General features: G+C 41.8%; 1 protein-coding gene across 2 annotated transcripts in view; it reads left to right on the top strand.

The window, feature by feature from the left end:
- mrps5 (mitochondrial ribosomal protein S5) overlaps window positions 1-19,633 on the top strand; it is a 135,263-nt gene that overhangs the window by 19,407 nt on the left and 96,223 nt on the right. For both annotated transcript variants that reach the window (XM_073055950.1, XM_073055952.1), the window contains exon 2: window positions 10,027-10,170. In XM_073055950.1, the coding sequence (XP_072912051.1) occupies window positions 10,027-10,170 (144 nt within the window). The remainder of the gene's footprint in view (window positions 1-10,026; window positions 10,171-19,633) is intronic.

Here is a 19,633-nt window from a genome sequence, read left to right on the forward strand (position 1 = left end):
GTGGTGTTGTCAGCAAATTTAAGTATGACATTGAAGCTGTGCTTAGCCTCACAGTCATAAGTATAAAGCAAGTAGAGCAGGGGCTAAGCACACAGCCTTGTGGTATATCTGTGCTGATGGAGATTGTGGAGAAGATTTTGTTGCCAATCAAAACAGACAGGTCTGCAAGTGAGGAAATAGAGGATCTTGTTACACAAGGAGGTATTGAGGCCCAGGTCTTGAAGTTCATTGATTAGTTTTGAGGGGATGATAGAAGTGAATGCCAAGCTGTAGTCAATGAAGAGCATCCTGTTGTATGCATCTGAAGATGTTTCAGGTTTGAGTGAAGAGCCAATAGAATGGCATCCACTGTTGACATGTTGTGGCGGTAGGTGAATTTGAACTCACTGAGTCGCTTCTCAGGCAGGAGTTGATATGTTTCATCGCCAACCTCTCAAAACACTTCATCACAGTGGATGTAGGTGCTACTGGATGATCGTCATTGAGGCAGGTTATCATATTCTTTTTACACATCAGTACAATTGAAGCCTGCTGGAAGCAGGCAGGTGCTTCAGACTGCCGAAGTGGGAGGTTAAAAGAGCTGAGTAAACACTCTAGCCAGTTGATCAGCACAAGTCTTTAGAACTTGGCCTGGTACCCCATCAGGGCTGGATACTTTCCGTGGGTTCACCCTCCTGAAGGATGCTCTCACGTTGACGTCAGAGACTGAAGTCACTGGGTCATCGAAGGCTGTGGGATTTTGTGATGGTGCCTGCATGTTTTGGTGGTCAAAGTGAGGATATGTTTTGATGATCAAAGCAAGCATAAAAGGCATTGAACTCAGCTGATAGCAAAGCCTTGTCGTCACCTTTTTTGCTTAGTTTCACTTTGTAGGAGGTGATAACTTTCAAGCCCTGTCACAGCTTTTGAGCATCTTTCATTGATTCAAGTTTGGTCCAGAAATGCCACTTCGCATGTGAGATTGTGTTCCCAATTTTGTACCTGGACCTCTTGTCTGGCAGAGCTGGTCCTTGCCCTCAACAACTTTTTCTTCAGCTCCTCCCACTTTCTCCAGACTAGGGTAGCCATGGCCACCTGCATGGGTCCAGTTGTGCATGCCTTGTCATTCATGTCCAAGTCTTCCCTGGTAGTGCTCCCCAACTCTTACTCCGCTTCATTGACAACTGCATTGGTGCTGCTTCATGCACCCATGCTGAGCTTGTCAATTTCATCAACTCTGCCCCTAACTTCCACCCTGCCCTTAAATTCACTTGTTCATTTCTGACACCTCCCTCCCCTTTCTTGATCTCTGCCTCTATGCCTGGAGACAAACTGTCAACTGACATACTTTATAAACCTACTGATTCCCATAGTTATCTTGACTATTCCTCTTACCACCCTGTCTCCTGTAAAAACGTTATTCCCTTTTCCCAGTTCCCCAATGCTGTATCTGTTCCCAGGATGATGTCCCAGGACATCAGAGATGTCCTCCTCCTTCAAAGAACAGACTTTTCATTCCTCCAATATTAATGCTGCCCTCACCCACATCTCCTCCATTTCCTGTGCATCTACACTCATGTCATCTTCCCGCCACCTTAACAGTGATAGAGTTCCTCTTGTCCTTACCTACCACCCTATGAGCCTCTACATCCAACACATCATCCTCCATAACCTCCACCATCTCCAAAGGGATCCTACCGCTAAACATATTTTTACTTCCCCCTCCCCCCCCCGGTAGGGATTGCTTCTATCCCTCCCCACACTTACCCTGCGAGTGGCCTAAGTGCTACACCTGTCCATTCACCTCCTCCCTCACCTCCATTCAGGTTCCCAAAGAGACTTGCAAAGTGAGGTAATACTTCACCTGCAAATCTGCTGGGGTCATCTACTGTGTCTAGTGCTCCCGATGTGGCCTCCTCTACATTGGTGCGACCCGTCGTAAATTGGGGGGAGCGCTTCGTTAAGCACCTTTGCTCTAACCACCAAAAGCAGAACTTCCCAGTAGTCAAACATTTTAATTCCAATTCACATTCCCGTTCTGACATGTTAGTTCATGGCCTCCTCTTGTACCAAAATGAGGCCACCCTCAGGGCTGACGAGCAACTCTTTATATTCTGTCTGGGTAGCCTCCAACCTGATGGCATGAATATCGATTTCTCCTTCCAGTAAAATTTTTTATCATTCCCCCTCCCCTCTTCTTCTATTCCCCATTCTGGCCTCTTACCTCTCTCACCTGCGTATCACCTACCCCTGGGTCCCTTCCTCCTTCCCTTTCTCCTATGTTCCACTGTCCTCTCATATCAGATTCCGTCTTCTCCAAACCCTTTATCTTTCAAACCCACCTGCTTCATCTATCACCTTCTAGCTATGCTCTTCCCCCCCCCCCACCTTTTTATTCTGTCATCTTCTCCCTTTTCATTGCTGAAGAAGGGTCTTGTCCTGAAATATTGACTGCTGCCTGACCTGAGTTCCTCCTGCATTTTGTGTGTGCTCCTGTTTTATTTTGCTTGGTCACCAGACCTGAGTGCCACTGATGTGGTCCTCTGCGGATCTCTTAGTTCATCCGGGATTTCTGCTTGAGGAAGACTGAGTGATTTGTCTTTTTAATGATGTTTAGAACAAGGCATTGATGAAGTCTGATGTAAGTACAAACACTGGGCTAAAGACTCTGTTCCCAATGTTCTGTTGTTCTATGTTCCAAGTAGTCCTAGTAAAGCTAAACCTCAGATAGACAACAGTGAGCTCATTATTGGTGAGTAAGTGCTGCTGCATGCCCTTGATGATTGAGAGAAGACTGATTGGGCAGAAATTAGATAAGTTGGATTTATCTGCTTATTGTAACCAGAAAATTCCTGAGTAATTTTCCACATTATCAGATAGATACTCATGTAGTACTTCCGAAACATGCTTGCTGGAGCGTGCTCATTCTGGAGCACTAGAGTTCAAACTATAGTTGGAATATGTCTGATCTCATAGCCTTTGCTGTCACCCATTTCTTAATAGTATGTTAATAGATTCAGTCCAGTAGACTGAAAATAGGTCTTTGAAGATTTTAGGAGTTTGTGATGTTGAGAGATAAATGTTATCGGGACGAACCTTTGGTCCCATTTCATTCTGTTCCAATGGAAGAATTCTATGAAGTCCATTTGGACCTGAAACGTGCCTCTGGGAAGGTCCAGCTGCTTTATTCCACTACTGCTGCTTGTTGTATAGGTGAATTAGTTCTTGCCTAATTGATCTTCCTGTCAAATTAGAGCAATATTCCTCAAAACTATGTTGAAGCATCCTTAACCAACATGAGCACTCCTTTCTTTGCATGGAAAATAAAGCACAGAAAGTAGTAACTTACCTCCAGCTTGCCTTCACTGTCATTGTACTTGTGAACAAAATCAAAAGGCATCATCTTTGTAAAGTCGCAGCAAAACCTTTAACCCACGTGCACAAAACATTTGGGCAAAATATTTTTGAGTAGCTTTGATTTAGTTATTTTGAAGTAATTTATGTACAAATGCTAAGATGTTGAATATTATATGTGATTTTTTTTTGATGATTTAAATATATTTTAAACGTAATATCCCAGAGGTTTTCTTTTCGTAGCTCTTAAGATGTTTCTCATTAGAATAGCCAGCTGATTTTCAAATTACTGTTCTGTTATTGTTTTAGACACAATTTATTCTGTGAACATCTGTTAAATGCCGCTAGTAGCAACACACAATGATAAATAAATCTAGACCTGGTGAGCATGTTGAAAGAAATACTCTCACATGCTGCATAAATATTGCATCTGTTGGATTGATCTGTAACTTGCTCGGCCACAACTCTTTCTCTTGTTAGCCAAAGGTAAAGACTACCCCACATTGGTTAGTGAATAAAAATAGTGATTTCTGGCATATTGGATCAAACACCTTTATTCTGAATCTCATTCCCATTCCAATATACTGGTTCATGGCCTCCTCTTGATGTCATTCCCATTCCAATATACTGGTCCATGGCCTCCTTGATGTCATTCCCATTCCAATATACTGGTCCATGGCCTCCTCTTGCCTCATGATGAGGCGACCCTGGGTAGCGTCCAACCTGATGGCATGAACATCGACTTCTCCTTCCGGTAAAAAAAAATACCCTTTCACTCCCCTCTTCTATTCTGCACTCTTACCTCTTCTCCTATTATCTTTCCCCTGGGTCCTCTCCTTCCCTTTCTCCTATGATCTACCCTCCTTTCCTTTCAGATTCCTTTCTCACACAATATTCCTAATATTCTGGCTGGGAAACTTACATCATCGTTAGCCATGGGTGAGTACTGGTAGATTAGAGGGTAGGAAATGTTGCTTAAAATGTTATTTTAAAAGTTCAGCGCAGAAAAACCTGGGGCCATATATTCCCCATCTGTGGTAAATAAGTTGATAGAGAGGATTCTAAGGGATAAGATATGATTTGTACATCTGCAGAGATGGGTGGATTAGGGGTAGTCAGCATGGCTTTGTGCATGGAAGATCATGTATTTTGAGCACGATTGAGTTTTCTTTTTGGTGAGGTGACCAAGAAAGTTGATGAGGACAGTGTGGTTGATGTCAGTATGGCTTTTGATAAGTTTCAATATGGTCGGCTGCTCTGGGAGATTAGATCGCATGGAATCCAGGGAAAGCTGGCGAATCGGATGCACTGTTGGTAGAAAGCAGAGGGTGATGGTAGCAAATTGTTTCTCAGACTGGATGTCTGTGATGAGTGGTGTACCTGGGGTTGCTGCTTAGCCCACTATTGTTTGTCAGCTATATCAACAATTTGGATAAGGATGTACAAAGCATGGTTAGTAAGATTGCAGATGACACTAAAATTGGTGGTATAGTGGAAAACAAAGAATGTAATCAAATATTACAGTCTTGATCAACTGAGTAAGTGGCCAAGGAATAGCACATGGAGTTTAATTTGGTTAAGTGCAATTAGGAATTTCTCAGTGAATGGCAGTGCCCTGGGGAGTGTTGTGGAACAGAGGAACCCTGGAATACAACTACATGGTTCGTTGAAAATAGAGTCACAGGTGGAGAAGAAGGCACTTGGTATGTTTGCCTTCATCAGTTAGGCATTGAATCGAGAGTTGGAATGTCATGTTATAACTATAAAGCTATGGTGAGATCTCACTTGGAATACTGTGCGAAGTTCTGGTCATCTGGGCATAAGAAGGATATCATTAAGTTGGAAAGGGTGCTGAAAAGCTTCATGAGTATTTTACCAGAGCTGGAGGGCTTTAGCTGTAAGGAGAGACTGGATAAGCTGCGACTGTTTCCCTGCAGCGTAGGAGGCTGAGAGGTGACCTCACAGAAGTATGTTCAGTATAATCATGGGGTATATAGATTAAGTGAATGGTCACAGTTTTCTCACCAGGGTAGGGGAATTTAAAAACTAGAAAGCATAGAGCACAAACCAGAGAAACTCTGCAGATGCTGGAAATCCGAGCAACATACATAAAATGCTGGAGGAACTCAACAGGCCAGGCAGCATCTATGGAAAAAAGTACAGTTGATGTTTAGGGCCGAAATGTCGACTGCACTTTTTTTCCATAGATGCTGCCTGGCCTCCTGAGTTCCTCCAGCATTTTGTGTGTGTTGCTCAGAGCTTAGAGTACCTCTGCACCATCCACCTCTAGCAGGACTTCCTAGTGGCCAAACATTTTAATTCTGATTCCCATTCCCCTTCCGACATGTCATGTCCATAGCCTCGTTGTGTCAAGATGAGGCCACCCTCCAGGTGGAGGAGCAACACCTTATATTCTATCCGGATATCCTCCAACTTGGTGCATGAATATCGATGTCTAATTCTGGTAATCAAATTCCCCCTGCCTCCCTCTACTCTGACCTTTAACTTCTCAACCTACCTATCACTTCCCCCAGATCTCCTCCTTCCCATTTTCATTAGTCCATTCTCCTCTCCTATCAGATTTTTTATTCTCCAGCCCTTAACCTTCCCCACCCACCTGGCTTCACCTATTACCTTCCAGCTAGCCTCTTTCCCCTCTCCCCACCTTTGTATTCTGCCATCTTCCCCCTTCCTTCTGAATCCTGCAGAAGGACCTCAGTCTGAAATGTTGATTGTTTATTCATTTCCGTAGATGCTGTCTCACCTGTTGAGTTCCTCCAGCATTTTGGGTGTTGCTAGAGGGCATTGGTTAAAGCAAGAAGGCAATTTTTAAAAAGGAATCTGATGGGCAGGTTTTTCACACATTGTATAGTAGATACAAGGAATGAGCTGCCAGAGGACATCATAAATACATGCACAATATTTAAAGAACATGTTGACAAGCGCATGTATAGAAAAGGTTCAGACCAAATATGGGGAAATGGGACTAGCTAGCCTGGATGGGTAGGACCATTTCCACACTGTATTGCAGTGACCCTAGTAATGAAGATCTGCGTTCCAGAACCAACCAGACCATTCCAGTATAGGAACAACAATGCTATGTATATGACAATATGAAAGATCGCATTTATTTTCCCTTATGATATGAAAGAAGATTATTGGCCCATCCAGTCAAAGCAGTTCACAGAGCAATTCCATCAATTCTAAACCTCCAGTTCTTTTCTGGTTGCCTATTGTCTTTCCCATGTCTATCAACACCTGCCTCCTGATTCTCCTGTCACCCACTCATACCAGGGTAGTTTACAGTAGCCAATTAATCATTGAAATCAATCAGTGGGAGTGTGGAGATATCAGAACACTTGAGAAACACACATCTTCACAAAAGAAACATACAAACTCCATAAAGATAGCACTGGTGACCATCTGAAATTAGGACTCAGAGCTATGTTATAGCAGTTGTGCTTCATTTTTCCACCCAGGAAACTCCAGTTCATAAAAAGCACGACCAATCCAATTAAAATAATTCTGCTTAATCAATCTACACTCAGTCATCAGTAAAATGATGGAAGGTGATTTGCACTTGCAGTGTTGCTGGCTTCGGTGTTAAATAGTGACCACAAATACGTATGATAAAGACCACTTTGTACAACTATGCCACATTGAATGACACATAGCTGAAGGATGTGGAGAAATATGATCTGGGGCAACTACAGTCCATCAAACCGGGTTACAACAGTGCCATGCTATGCAAAATTTACCTTGTAAATTACCTTTCAGAAATGTGGATGAAAAAGAGCTTACGTTCACTCAAAGATGTAAGCTGAATCACTTAAAGTAATTTATGTATAAATAGTAAGATGTAGAATATTATATGTGATTTTTTAAATTTGATAACACTACTGCCATTTCTTGCAGGTTTTATAGTACTAGAACATGAAACGGGTCTTAAAACAGCAATATCAGTGATATATAGCACAATTCGTCTAAGTAATCTCACATCTAAGAAATTTTAGATTAATAAATTATGTAGAGATTTAAGCATCAGAACCTTTAAATACTATATTCATTTTCAGCCAGAAAATGAAAATGTCAAAGGTCTTTTTACAATCTTAAGTTGTCTTGATTATTTTAAGAAGTAGCTTATTATTGATGCCCTCTGTTTTTTATTCTGAACTGATCCATCTTGCGTGATGGTATAAAATAGTATTGAACTGCTTTCCAGATTCCCACAGCATACTTAATGCTTGCTTGCAGATCCTTGTCAGAAATATTTCTAAATTTGGGAAAAAATTGGGCTAACTATTCAATGCTTTCCCTTTTGTGTGGTTTTCTGGACAATGATATACAGAGCTCAGAAATGAAGCTACGTCAGTCCACTAGGCTGACTCTGATGCTTTTGAGATTAAAATAGTACAATAACCAAACAAGTAAGTTAAAGTATGCTTTTTAAAAAAAAACACCAACAGGTCAAGGATTCAGGCGGTGAACCAAAATTAATCAATTGGAAAATCAATGGTAAACACAGCAGATCTCATTATCTGACACTGGAGATAATTTCTGTACAATATAACTGAACAAAATATGTTCCATTTATTGGAATCTGTATCATTTCATTATCTACAATAATTACTGTACATTGTTATCAGCCAGATAAATAGTTCTTGCATGCTCTTGGCCTGTGATGAAACCATTTCTGCATCACAGTACAGGCTAGAAGAGTTTAAGTGGCCTATTCCTTAAGGTGCGAACTAAATTGCTAAATAAACTTCAGAGAACTGCAACTGAGTAGTAACAAGACAAACAAAAATTGTGCCAAAGTAATATTAATTCCTTTAAATTAAGTATATTGCAAGAGTCAGAGCTATTTATTTCCAGGAGGGAAAATGCTAATTAAACTAACACTCTTTATATTGCCATGCTGATAGCTCTCTATCTATTCAACTGATTCATCTTCCCCTCAAGGATGCAGCCACACTCTTGTCCATTCCTTTGATTTGGGATAGGTTTCTTTAGATTAGAAAAAAATGGCAAATGTATTTTCTTTATCGAAGAAGGGAGGGAGGCAGGATACAGCAAACTTGTGGCCAACGATGACTGGGAGAAAATATTAGAAGCAGTTATTAAAGATGATATGTTGGAACATTTGGCAAAATTCAAGGTAATCAGATGACAGTCAACATTATTTAGTGTATACAAAATCATGTGTGACAAATTTATTGAAATTGCTTGAAAATGAAGGTAAAAAGAGCCAGTCAGTTTTTATGTCAGATCTTATTAATCCTGTATGTTTATTACTTTGACAGAATGCATGTCCTTAATAGTAACATGAATAAAACCCCAAAGGAATATCCTGCCAGGGGTGGTGGTAGAGGCAGGAACATCAGGTGCATGCAAGCAATTCTCAGATAAGCACATAGAGGATAGAAAAATGAACGTCTACGTAGCAGGGAAGAGTTAGATTGTTCCTAGAGTAGGTTGATGGTTGGCTCAACATCGTGGGCCGAAGGGCTTGTTTTGTAATGTAATATTCTATGTTTTGCCTTCTAAAAGTAGAAAGCTGTAACTTTGCATTAATTTTGGCTTCCTCTCCAATCCCTAAGTCATTATTAACTTTGGAAATATAAAGAGGAATAGGCCTTTTGATCCCTCGTGCCTGATCACGTCTGATTTTCTCCAGCAGTAACCTTGATTGCTTTAAAAACTGAAAATCTCTGGATCAGCCGCTGAGCCTCTGTAGCTTGAGTAGAGGATTCATTTGGTTTTTTTTTCCCTTGTGCTGAATGTTGACCAGTTATTTTGAGACAATGATACTGGTTCTAGACACCTCTGCCACGGAAAGCATCATCCCTACAGCTTCTCTGTCGAGGCTGATGAGAATATTGTATGTTTTAACAAAATCCCCTTTTATTTTTCCTAACTTTATGTTCAGCTTGTTCTCCCAAGATAAAGATATATTCCAAGGAACCGGTCTGAAATATAAATATGGTGGATTGTTGTTGGTCCAATGCAGAACCTTGAGGGACAATATTAGACACAATCTGCTAATTAAAGTGCCTGCCAACTATTCCTTCACTCTATTTCTTGCTGCTTAGCCAATTTACTAGCTTGATCACTAATTTGTCTTCAGTTCCATGAGTTTCATCATTAGCTAAAAATCTATTAGGATTGAGCTTGATTTTTTTGGAAATCCTTACTGTTAATGTCTCCTGCTGCTCCTCTATTCACTCATTTTACTCTTAAATATTCAGTCAGATTTGTCAGGCATGACCTGACTTTTTGATCATCTACTAGGTTCAATGAAATAATCACTCGACCTTTCAGCTTAGTATTTCCCTGTTCACATGAGGTGATCTAGACTGCAACCATACTGATAGAAATTGATATGCAGGATATTTTAATCTTGTTAAAAGTTTTTTAAGGCAAGAGAACTTCGAAAGAATACAGTTAGGCTGATGTTCTCACAGAAACATTGCTGTGGATTCATATTCTGTAATTAGGTGCTACTGGCATTCCAAATGGCATCCCCATTATGTGGGGATCTGTCAGCCTTTATGGATTTTTTTGGTATTTTATGTCAGCTTTACTAAATTATTTCCCAACGTTTCTCTTGTAATTTATGTTTGCCACTATTTTTAATTTTATTGTTGTTTCTTATTTGTTTTTCATTGAATTGTCTTTTTCCACTCTTTGCAGGAAGTATTTTTGTGAGCTCTGCCTGGAATCGGACTGGATGGTCTCTTCTCCATTGTACCTCAGCGCTTCAGACTGGATTATCCACATCCACAACACTCCCTTTTGTGCTGCATCAATATAGGCACAGCAGTTTCTTTAACAAATGTAAGTTTGGTCTTCTAGATCTAAAAGTGATCGATCTTCTAGTTCTAAAAGTGATTTAAAGCATTTTAATTTTTATCTCATTTTGTTTTAAGGTATTGAATGTTTAAGCTTTGTCGATTGTCATTACCGCTATTGAAAAGCGCATGATGAGTTGATTTTTTAAAAAAAAAAATGATATAGTTAGTTGAGCAACTCTTGTAACAGGATTTTCATGCGAAGCTGAAAAGCAGGTGTTGTGTATGTAACTTTGAAGTATTGTAGCCTCAGTTCATTCTGGCTAACCTGATGTGGTCTAATTTATAATGTGCTGATACTCAGCATGCACAATGATTTCAGCATCTTGTTAAATCATAAATTCTTAATGCTGAAGGCTTCTCAATCTGACTACACCATCTGTGCTATATGCCATAGGCAGAAATAGTCTTTGAGAAGAGAGGCAAAGAAGTTTAACGTACCCAAGGAGAACAAGATTCTTTTACTTTTAAACGTTTAGGGAGAATTTTGTTTTTCCCAAAATATAACTTGTTAGCACTTAAAGGAATTATTAAAACTATATAATGGATCTCATAAGTTTCAAATGTTGGAGGAACTCAGCAGGCCAGGCAGCCTCTATGGAAAAGAGTACAGTCGACGTTTTGGGCCGAGATGCTGCCTGGCCTGCTGAGTTCCTCCAGCATTTTGAGTGCATTGTTTGGATTTCCAGCATCTGCAGATTTTCTCGTTTGAGCTCATAACTTTTGGCAACAATGCATCTTTGGATTCCAAACTTTAATGGATCTGAACAGCTCAGTCTGGGCACCTACTTTCACATGTCTATATCTACAGTATGTTAGCATTTCCTGAGGAACATAGAATTATAGAAGTCTTATAACACAGAAGGAGACTATTCCCATTGTATTTGCACCAGCTTACTGCCCATTTCTGGCACTTGGACTGTAGCCCTGCTAGACACAGCTCTTTAGGTTTTTTCTACATGTGTTTTAAGTGTGATGAATGCCAGACCCTTACCACCCCTTCTGTGATTTTTTTTCTTATGTATCGTACTTCTCTTGCAGCATAGGAGGCCATTCAGACCTTCTAATGTAAACTAGCTCTCAGACCATTCCAGTCAATCCCAGATCCCCACTTACTTTTCTGTGGCCTATTGTCTGTCACATGTCCATCAATTCCATCTTGATTCTCATATAACCACATTCCATAGGCATAATTTGCAATAGCCTACAAAGGAGTAAGTCCAAGCAATGTGCAAGAGAACGGGAGCAAACAGGGAAGCCCATGCTGTCACAGGGGAATGAACATACGTACCCCATGCAGATGTCATTAATGACTAGAGTTAAACACGCAGAAAACTGCTGTGTCACATCTCCACTCTAATCTTTCTACCATTTACTTTTAATTTATACTCCCTGGCATTTAACTTCTCTGCAAGGGATAATAGCCATTCCTACTTAGCTATGTCTCTTGCAGTTTAATGTATCCCAATTAAGTTTTCCCACAACCTCCATTGTTCCATTTCTTAGAAAAAAAATAATATGTTTTTCCCTGTGGAGAGAAAAACATAGTTAATATTTCAATTTACAAACCAGAGAAACTGCAGATGCTGGAATTCCAAGCAACACACACAAAATACTGGAGGAACTTAGTAGGCCAGGCAACATGTATGGAAAAAAACAGTCGATGTTTCGGGCCTGCTGAAGTTTTCTTGCTTGTTGCTTTATCACCCAGCTTTTCACTTATTACTGCCTGTTACACCATTGACATTTAGGGCAGCAATGAAATCCTCCACCTTTATCTGTCCATACTGTCAGTCATAGATAAAGCACAGATAGAGAAAGATTCTTCATTGTTGTTTCTATAACAATTTTTTTTTGATCAGTCAGTGTCGTTAGCCCTGACTGAACCCCTAAACCTGGAGGACTGATAGATGATTCTTAATCTGATCTCTACCTTTTGACCTGTTTGGCATGGGTGTTTCTACCAAGAGCCAAAAGCACCAGGTCCTGACTCTCGCCAACATAGCTCTCCAGGTCACTGAGGCACATAAGCCTCCAAACTCTACGACAGGGTTGTGGTTCTTTTGAAGGACCCAACTTCAGCCTTTCCTTAATATACTTTAAAAGAATAAAAGAAAATTTGAATGTTTGTAATATACTGTATGTTTAATACTTCTGTGGATTATGCTAACAAATACCAAAGTCTGATAAAATTTCTACAAGATTCATACAATCACTCTTATACAAATTGTGGAAATAAGAAGATATTTGTTTTCAAACTTCAAACCCCTGATTGTATTTATGAAAATAAATGGGATCCCACCAACAAGCACATCTTTCCCTCCCCCACCCTTCTGCTTTCCGCAGGGATCGCTCCCTACGTTACTCCCTTGTCCACTCGTCCCCCTCATCCCTTCACACTGATCTCCCTCCTGGCACTTATCCTTGTAAGTGGAACAAGTGCTACACCTGCCCTTACACTTCCTCCCTCACCACCATTCAGAGCCTCAGACAGTCCTTCCAGGTGAGGTGACTCTTCACCTATGAGTCGGCTGGTGTGATATACTGCGCCTGGTGCTCCCAGTGCGGTCTTCTATATATTGGTGAGACACAGACTGGGAGACGGTTTTGCTGAACACCTACGCTCGATCCGCCAGAAAAAGCAGGCTCTCCCTGTGGCCACACATTTTAATTCCACGCCCCATTCCCATTCTGATATGCCTATCCATGGCCTCCTCTACTGTCAAGATGAAGCCACACTCGGGCTGGAGGAACAACACCTTATATTCTGTCTGGGTAGCCTCCAACCTGATGGCATGAACATTGATTTCTCTAACTTCCGTTAATGCCCCGCCCCCCTTCTTACCCCATCCCTTATTTATTTTTCTCTCTCTCTCCCCCCCTCTCTCTCTCCCTCTCTCTCCCTCTCTCTCCCTCTCTCTCCCTCTCTCTCCCTCTCTCTCCCTCTCTCTCCCTCTCTCTCCCTCTCTCTCCCTCTCTCTCCCTCTCTCTCCCTCTCTCTCCCTCTCTCTCCCTCTCTCTCCCTCTCTCTCCCTCTCCCTCCCTCTCCCTCCCTCTCTCCCTCACAATCACTCCTTGCCTGCTCTCCATCTTCCTCTGGTGCTCCCCTCCCCCTTTCTTTCTCTCTAGGCCTCCCATCCCATGATCCTCTCCCTTCTCCAGCTGTGTACCCCTTTTGCCAATCAACTTTCTAGCTCTTAGCTTCATCCCTCCCCCTCCTGTCTTCTCCTATCATTTCAGATCTCCCCCTTCCCCTCCCACTTTCAAATCTCTTACTATCTCTTCTTTCAGTTAGTCCTGACGAAGGGTCTCGGCCCAAAACGTCGACTGTACTTCTTCCTATAGATGCTGCCTGGCCTGCTGCATTCCACCAGCATTTTGTGTGTGTTGCTAGGTTTATTAAATCCCCATTTTAACATAGTTGTCACTTAACAAGTTGCATTTTAGAAACATAGAAAACCTACAGCACAATACAGGTCCTTCAGCCCACAAAGCTATGCCAAACATGTCCTTCTCTTAGAAATTACCTAGGTTTACCCATAGCCCTCTATTTTTCTAAGTTCTGTGTACCTGTGTAGGAGTCTGTTAAAAGAGACTCTCATGCTAGCCATTTCAGCCCTGAGGAAAAGCCTCTGACTATCCACATGATCAATGCCTCTCATCATCTTATACATCTCTGTTAGGTCACCTCTGATCCTCTGTCGCTCCAAGGAGAAAACGGCGCGTTCTCTCAACCTATTCTCATAAGGCATGCTCCCCAAACCAGGCAACATCCTTGTAAATATCCTCTGCACCCTTTCTATGGTTTCCACATCCTTCTTGTAATGAGGTGATCAGAACTGAGCACAGTACTCCACGTGGGGTCTGACCAGAGTCCTAAATAGCTGCAATATTACCTCTCAGCTCTTAACCTCAATCCCATGATTGATGAAGGCCAGTGCTCCGTATGCCTTCTTAACCACAGAGTCAACCTGCGCAGCAGCTTTGAGTGTCCTATGGTCTTGGACCCCAAGATTCTTCTGATCCTCCGCATTGCCAAGAGTCTTAACATTAATGCTATATTCTGCCATCATATTTGACCTAACAAAATGAACCACTTCACACTTATCTGGGTTGAACTCCATCTGCCACTTCTCAGTCCAGTTTTACATACTATCGATGTCCTGCTGTAACCTCTGACAGTCCTCCACACTATCCACAACACCCTCAACCTTTGTGTCATCAGCAAATTTACTAACCCATCCCTCCACTTCCTCATCAAGGTCATTTATAAAATCACAAAGAGTAGGGGTCACAGAACAGATCCCTGAGGCACACCACTGGTCACCAGCCTCCATGCAGAATATGACCCATCTACAACCACTCTTTGCAAAACGTACAAGAAGCTGGAGGAACTCAGCAGGTCGTGCAGCATCCGTGGAAATGAGCAGTCAACATTTCGGGCCAAGACCCTTCGTCAGGACTTAGTCCAGCTTGTTGTATATGTTGCTTTGACACCAGCATCTTCAGTGTACTTTGTGTTTACAATCACTCTGCCTTCTGTGGGCATGACAGTTCTGGATCCACAAAGCAATGTCCCCTTGAATCCCGTGCCTCCTTACTTTCTCAATAAGCCCTGCATGGGGCACCTTATCAAATGCCTTGCTGAAATCCATATACATTACATCTACTGCTCTACCTTCATCGATGTGTTTAGTCACGTCCTCAAAAAATTCAGTCAGGCTCGTAAGGCATGACCTGCCTTTCACAAAGCCACGCTGACTATTCCTAATCATATTATGCCTCTCCTAATGTTCATAAATCCTGCCTCTCAGGATCTTCTCCATTAACTTACCAACCACTGAAGTAAGTCTCACTGGTCTCCCTTTCTTGAATAAGGGAACAACATCTGCAACCCTCCAATCCTCTGGAATCTCTCCTGTCCCCATTGATGATGCAAAGATCATTGCTAGAGGCTCAGCAATCTCCTCCCTCACCTTCCACAGTAGCCTGGGGTACATCTCGTCTGGTCCCAGTGACTTATCCAACTTGATGCTTTCCAAAAGCTTCAGCCCATCCTCTTTATTAATATCTACTGTACATGCTCAAGCTTTTTGGCCCTACAATCACCAAGATCCTTTTCCGTAGTGAATACTGAAGCAAAGTATTCATTAAGTTCCTCTACTATCTCCTCTGGTTCCATACACACTTTTTCACTGTCACACTTGATTGCTCCTATTCTCTCAGGTCTTATTCTCTTGCTCTTCACATACTTGTAGAAGCCTTGGGGTTTTCCTTAATAATGTCCGCCAAGGCCTTCTCATGGCCCCTTCTGGCACTCCTAAATTTCATTCTTCTCCTTCCTGCTAGCCTTATAATTCTCTAGATCTCTATCATTACCTAGTTTTTTGAAGCTCTTCTTTTCTTCTTGACTAGATTTACATGTTTGTACACCATGGTTCCTGTACCCTGTCTCATTGGGACGTACCTATGCAGAACCCCACGCAAATATCCCCTGAGCTTTTGCCACATTTCTTCCATATGTTTCCCTGAGAACATCTGTTTCCAGTTTATGCTTCCAAGTTCTTGCCTGATAGCCTCATATTTCCCCTTACTCCAATTAAATGCTTTCCTAACTTGTCTGTTCCTGTCCCTCTCCAGTGCTCTGGTAAAGGAGATAGAATTGTGATCACTATCTCCAAAATGCTCTCCCACTAAGAGATCTGTCACCTGACCAGGTTCACTTCCCAAAACCAGATCAAGTACAGCCTCTCCTCTTTGTAGGCTTATCTACATTTTGGCTGTGTAGCTTTCTGGAAGAAATGACAGCCTTTTTGTGGAGGGTATTAGAAATGTGGAAATTATTTCTAAAAAGCCACAAAATCATAAAAAGGAGGCTAGTCAGCTAATCATGCCAGTGGTATTAAGAGCTGATTATGCTGTTACTGGCCTGAAGTCACATGTAACCATATGGTCAGGGTAACCAATTTCCTACATCCTAGAGGGCATTAATGAGCTAGATCTGTCTTATTATCCATCTGGTGTTTTCATGGTCACATTACTATTTTTTTTAATTCATAAATTTGTTGAATTAAGAAACTGATTTTAAAGACCACTACTGCAGTTATATGATTATTGATCAAGGTCTTGATTACTATCTTGACAGTAAAAGCCAGGGTGCTGTTGTTCCTCATATCTTTTAAAGCCTCTTATAAGGAGGACTGTCATATGTACTAGACCATAGGGCTGAGACTATATCCTATGAACCTGGTCATTGATGTACTTCAATAATAGCAAAAGATCCGCAAAGAAAATTAAGCATTATTATGGTGTACAAGTTATGACTTCATCACATATTAGAGTCAGAGAACAATATAGCACAGAAACAGTCCCTTCGGCCCGTCTAGTCTGTGCCAAGCTATTAATCTGCCTAGTCCCATCGACCTTCATCCAGACCGTAGCACTCCATACCTCTCTCATCCGTTCCCCATCCGAATTTCTCCTAAGTGTTGAAACTGACCCCACGTTCACCATTGCGCTGGCAGCTTGTTCCACAAAAACTCATCATCTGGGTGAAGAAGTTCCCCTTTATGAGCCACTTAAACATTTCACCTTTCATCCTTAACCCATGACCTCTATTTGTAGTCTCACCCAACCTCAGTGGAAAAAGCCTTCTTGAATTTACCCAGTCTATATCCCTCATAATTTTGTATGCGTGTAATAAATCTCCCCTCAGTCTTCTATGTTCTAGGGAATAAAGTCCAAACTTAATCAACCTTTCCCTATAACTCAGGTCCTCAAGTCTTGGCAACATCCTTGTAAATTTTCTCTGAACTCTTTCAATCTTATTTACATCTTTTCTGTAGGTGGATGACCAAAACTGCACACAGTACTCCAAATTAAGCCACCTCAACCCAATATAACATTCCAACAACAGTACTCATACATTGATTTATGAAGGACAATGTGCCAAAAGCTTTCTTTATGACTCTTATCTACCTGTGGCATTCATTTAAGGAAGTACGGATCCGTATTTCCAGATTCCTCTGTTCTGCACTTTCTTCATTGACCTACTTTCACCATTTGAGACCTACACTGGTCGGTCCTCCAAAAGTACAACACCTTACACTTATCTGCGTTAAATTCCACCAGCCCATTTTTTCAGCTGGTCCAGATCCTGCTTCAAGATTTGATCATCTTCCTTGCTATCCACTACACCTCCAATCTTGGTGATATTCTCAAATTTGCTGATTCAGTTTACCACATTGTCATCCAGATCGCTGATATAGATGACAAACAACAGCGGGCCCAGCGCCAATCTCCACGGAACACCACTAGTTGCAGGCCTCCACTCAGAGAGGCAGCCCTCTACAACCACTCTGGCTTCTTCTGCAAAGCCAAAGTCTAATCCAATTTACTACCTCATCTTAAATGCCTTTTGACTGAATATTCTTGACCAACCTCCCATGCAGGACCACATCAAAGGCCTTGCTAAAGTTCATGTAGACAGCACACACTGCCTTGCCTTCATCGACTTTCCTGACTGCATCCTTGGAAAAACTCTATGAGATTGGTTAGACACACTTCCACACATAAAACCATTTTGACTATCTCTAATCAGACCTTGTCTCTCCAAATATATAATTATCTGTTCCTTAACTTTCCCACAAAGGTTAGGCTCACCAGCCTATAATTTCCTGGTTTATTTTAGGCCATTCCTTGAACAATGGAACAACATTAACCATCCTCTAATCCTCCGGCACCTCACCCTTTGCTAATGATGTCTTAAGTATCTTTGCTAGGTCCCCTGCAATTTCTGCACTAGTCACCCACAGGGTTCGAGGGAGTTCTTTGTCAGGCCCTGGGGATTAATCCACCCTAATTTGCCTCAAGACAGCAAACATCTTCTCCTCTAATCTGTATAGGGTTTATTACCCTGCTGCTGCATTTCCTCACATCTACAGACTGTGTGTCTATCTCCTGAGTAAATATAGTTGCAAAATCTACCCATCCCTTTCGGCACCACACAGATTATCACTCTGATCTTCCATAGGACCCAGCTTGGTCCCTTGCTGTCCTTTTCACTCAGTATATCTGTAGAAGCCCTTGGAATTCTCCTTCACCTTAGCTGCCAGAGGAATATCATGTCTTCCTATGGTGGGGGTATCCAGAACTAGAGGGCACAGCCTCAAAATTGAGGGGCAACCATTTAGGACGGTAAGGAGGAATTTTTTAGCCAGAGAGTAGTGAGTCTATGGAATGCTCTGCCACATACTGCGGTGGAGGCCAAGTCTGTGGGTGTATTTAAAGTTGATAGTTTCCTGATCGGTTAGGGCATCAAAGGATACGGCGAGAAGGCAGGTGTATGGGGTTGGGTGGGATCCGGGATCAGCCATGATGGAATGGTGGAGCAGACTCCATGGGGCTGACTGGCCTAATTCTGCTCCTATGTCTATCGTCTTCTTTTAGCCCCCCCTGGTTCCCTTCTTAAGTGTTCTCATGCATTTCTTATACTCCTTAAGTGTCATTTGTTCTTGCTTGACTATACCTGCTATACACCTCCTTTTTCTTAACTAGGGCCTTAATGTCTCAAAAACCAAGGTTTCATAAACCTGTTACCCTTGCCTTTTATTCTGATAGGCACATAGAAGCTCTGTACTCTCAACAAATTTTCATTTGAAGTCCTCCCACTTACCAAGTACTTTGCCAGAAAACAACCCATCCCAATCCTCAAATGCCAGATCCTTTCTGATACCATCAAAATTGGCCTTTCTCCAATCTAGAATCTCAACTCGAGGACCAAGCCTATCATTTTCCATAATTACCATGGGAATCCCAGTAAATATGTGGAAAGTTAAACTCACCTACTATCACAACTGTATGTTTATTGTAATAGTCTGCGATATCTCTACAAATTTGCTCCTCTAAATCCCGCGGACTGTTGGGTAGTCCATAATATAATTCCATTCACGTGGTCATACCTTTCTTATTCCTCAGTTCTACCCACAAAGCCTCACTCAACGAGCTCTCTAATCTGTCCTGACTGAGCACTGTCATGATGTTTGTCCCTGACAAGTAATGCCACCCTTCTCCTTTAATTTAATCCCTCTCACTCTGTCACATCTAAAGCAACGGACTAATGCCAACAAGGTATTGAACAGGAGTTGTGATAACATTTGTTGCAGTATTAAACCTAAAGCAGCACCTGTGGTATAGAATTTATGTGTGAGGTTGAGGGCATGTCCCAGAGCCTTCATATGTTCATCACATAACAGACTGAAATACGCTTGGACAGGAAGAACTGCTGAGCAGACCAAAAGTTGTCGTATATCTCATTTTCAATTAGCACTTTCAAAACAGCCTAGTTAACATGCCAATCACAGGAAACCTGCCTTCCCTCCTACACTCTTTGGTGGGTTGGCAGCTAGGCTGCATTTCTCCTCTTTGCCTTTGAAGACAGCTTCCCAAAC

Source organism: Hemitrygon akajei, chromosome 9 (assembly GCF_048418815.1).
Source record: "Hemitrygon akajei chromosome 9, sHemAka1.3, whole genome shotgun sequence".
Lineage (NCBI taxonomy): Eukaryota > Metazoa > Chordata > Chondrichthyes > Myliobatiformes > Dasyatidae > Hemitrygon > Hemitrygon akajei.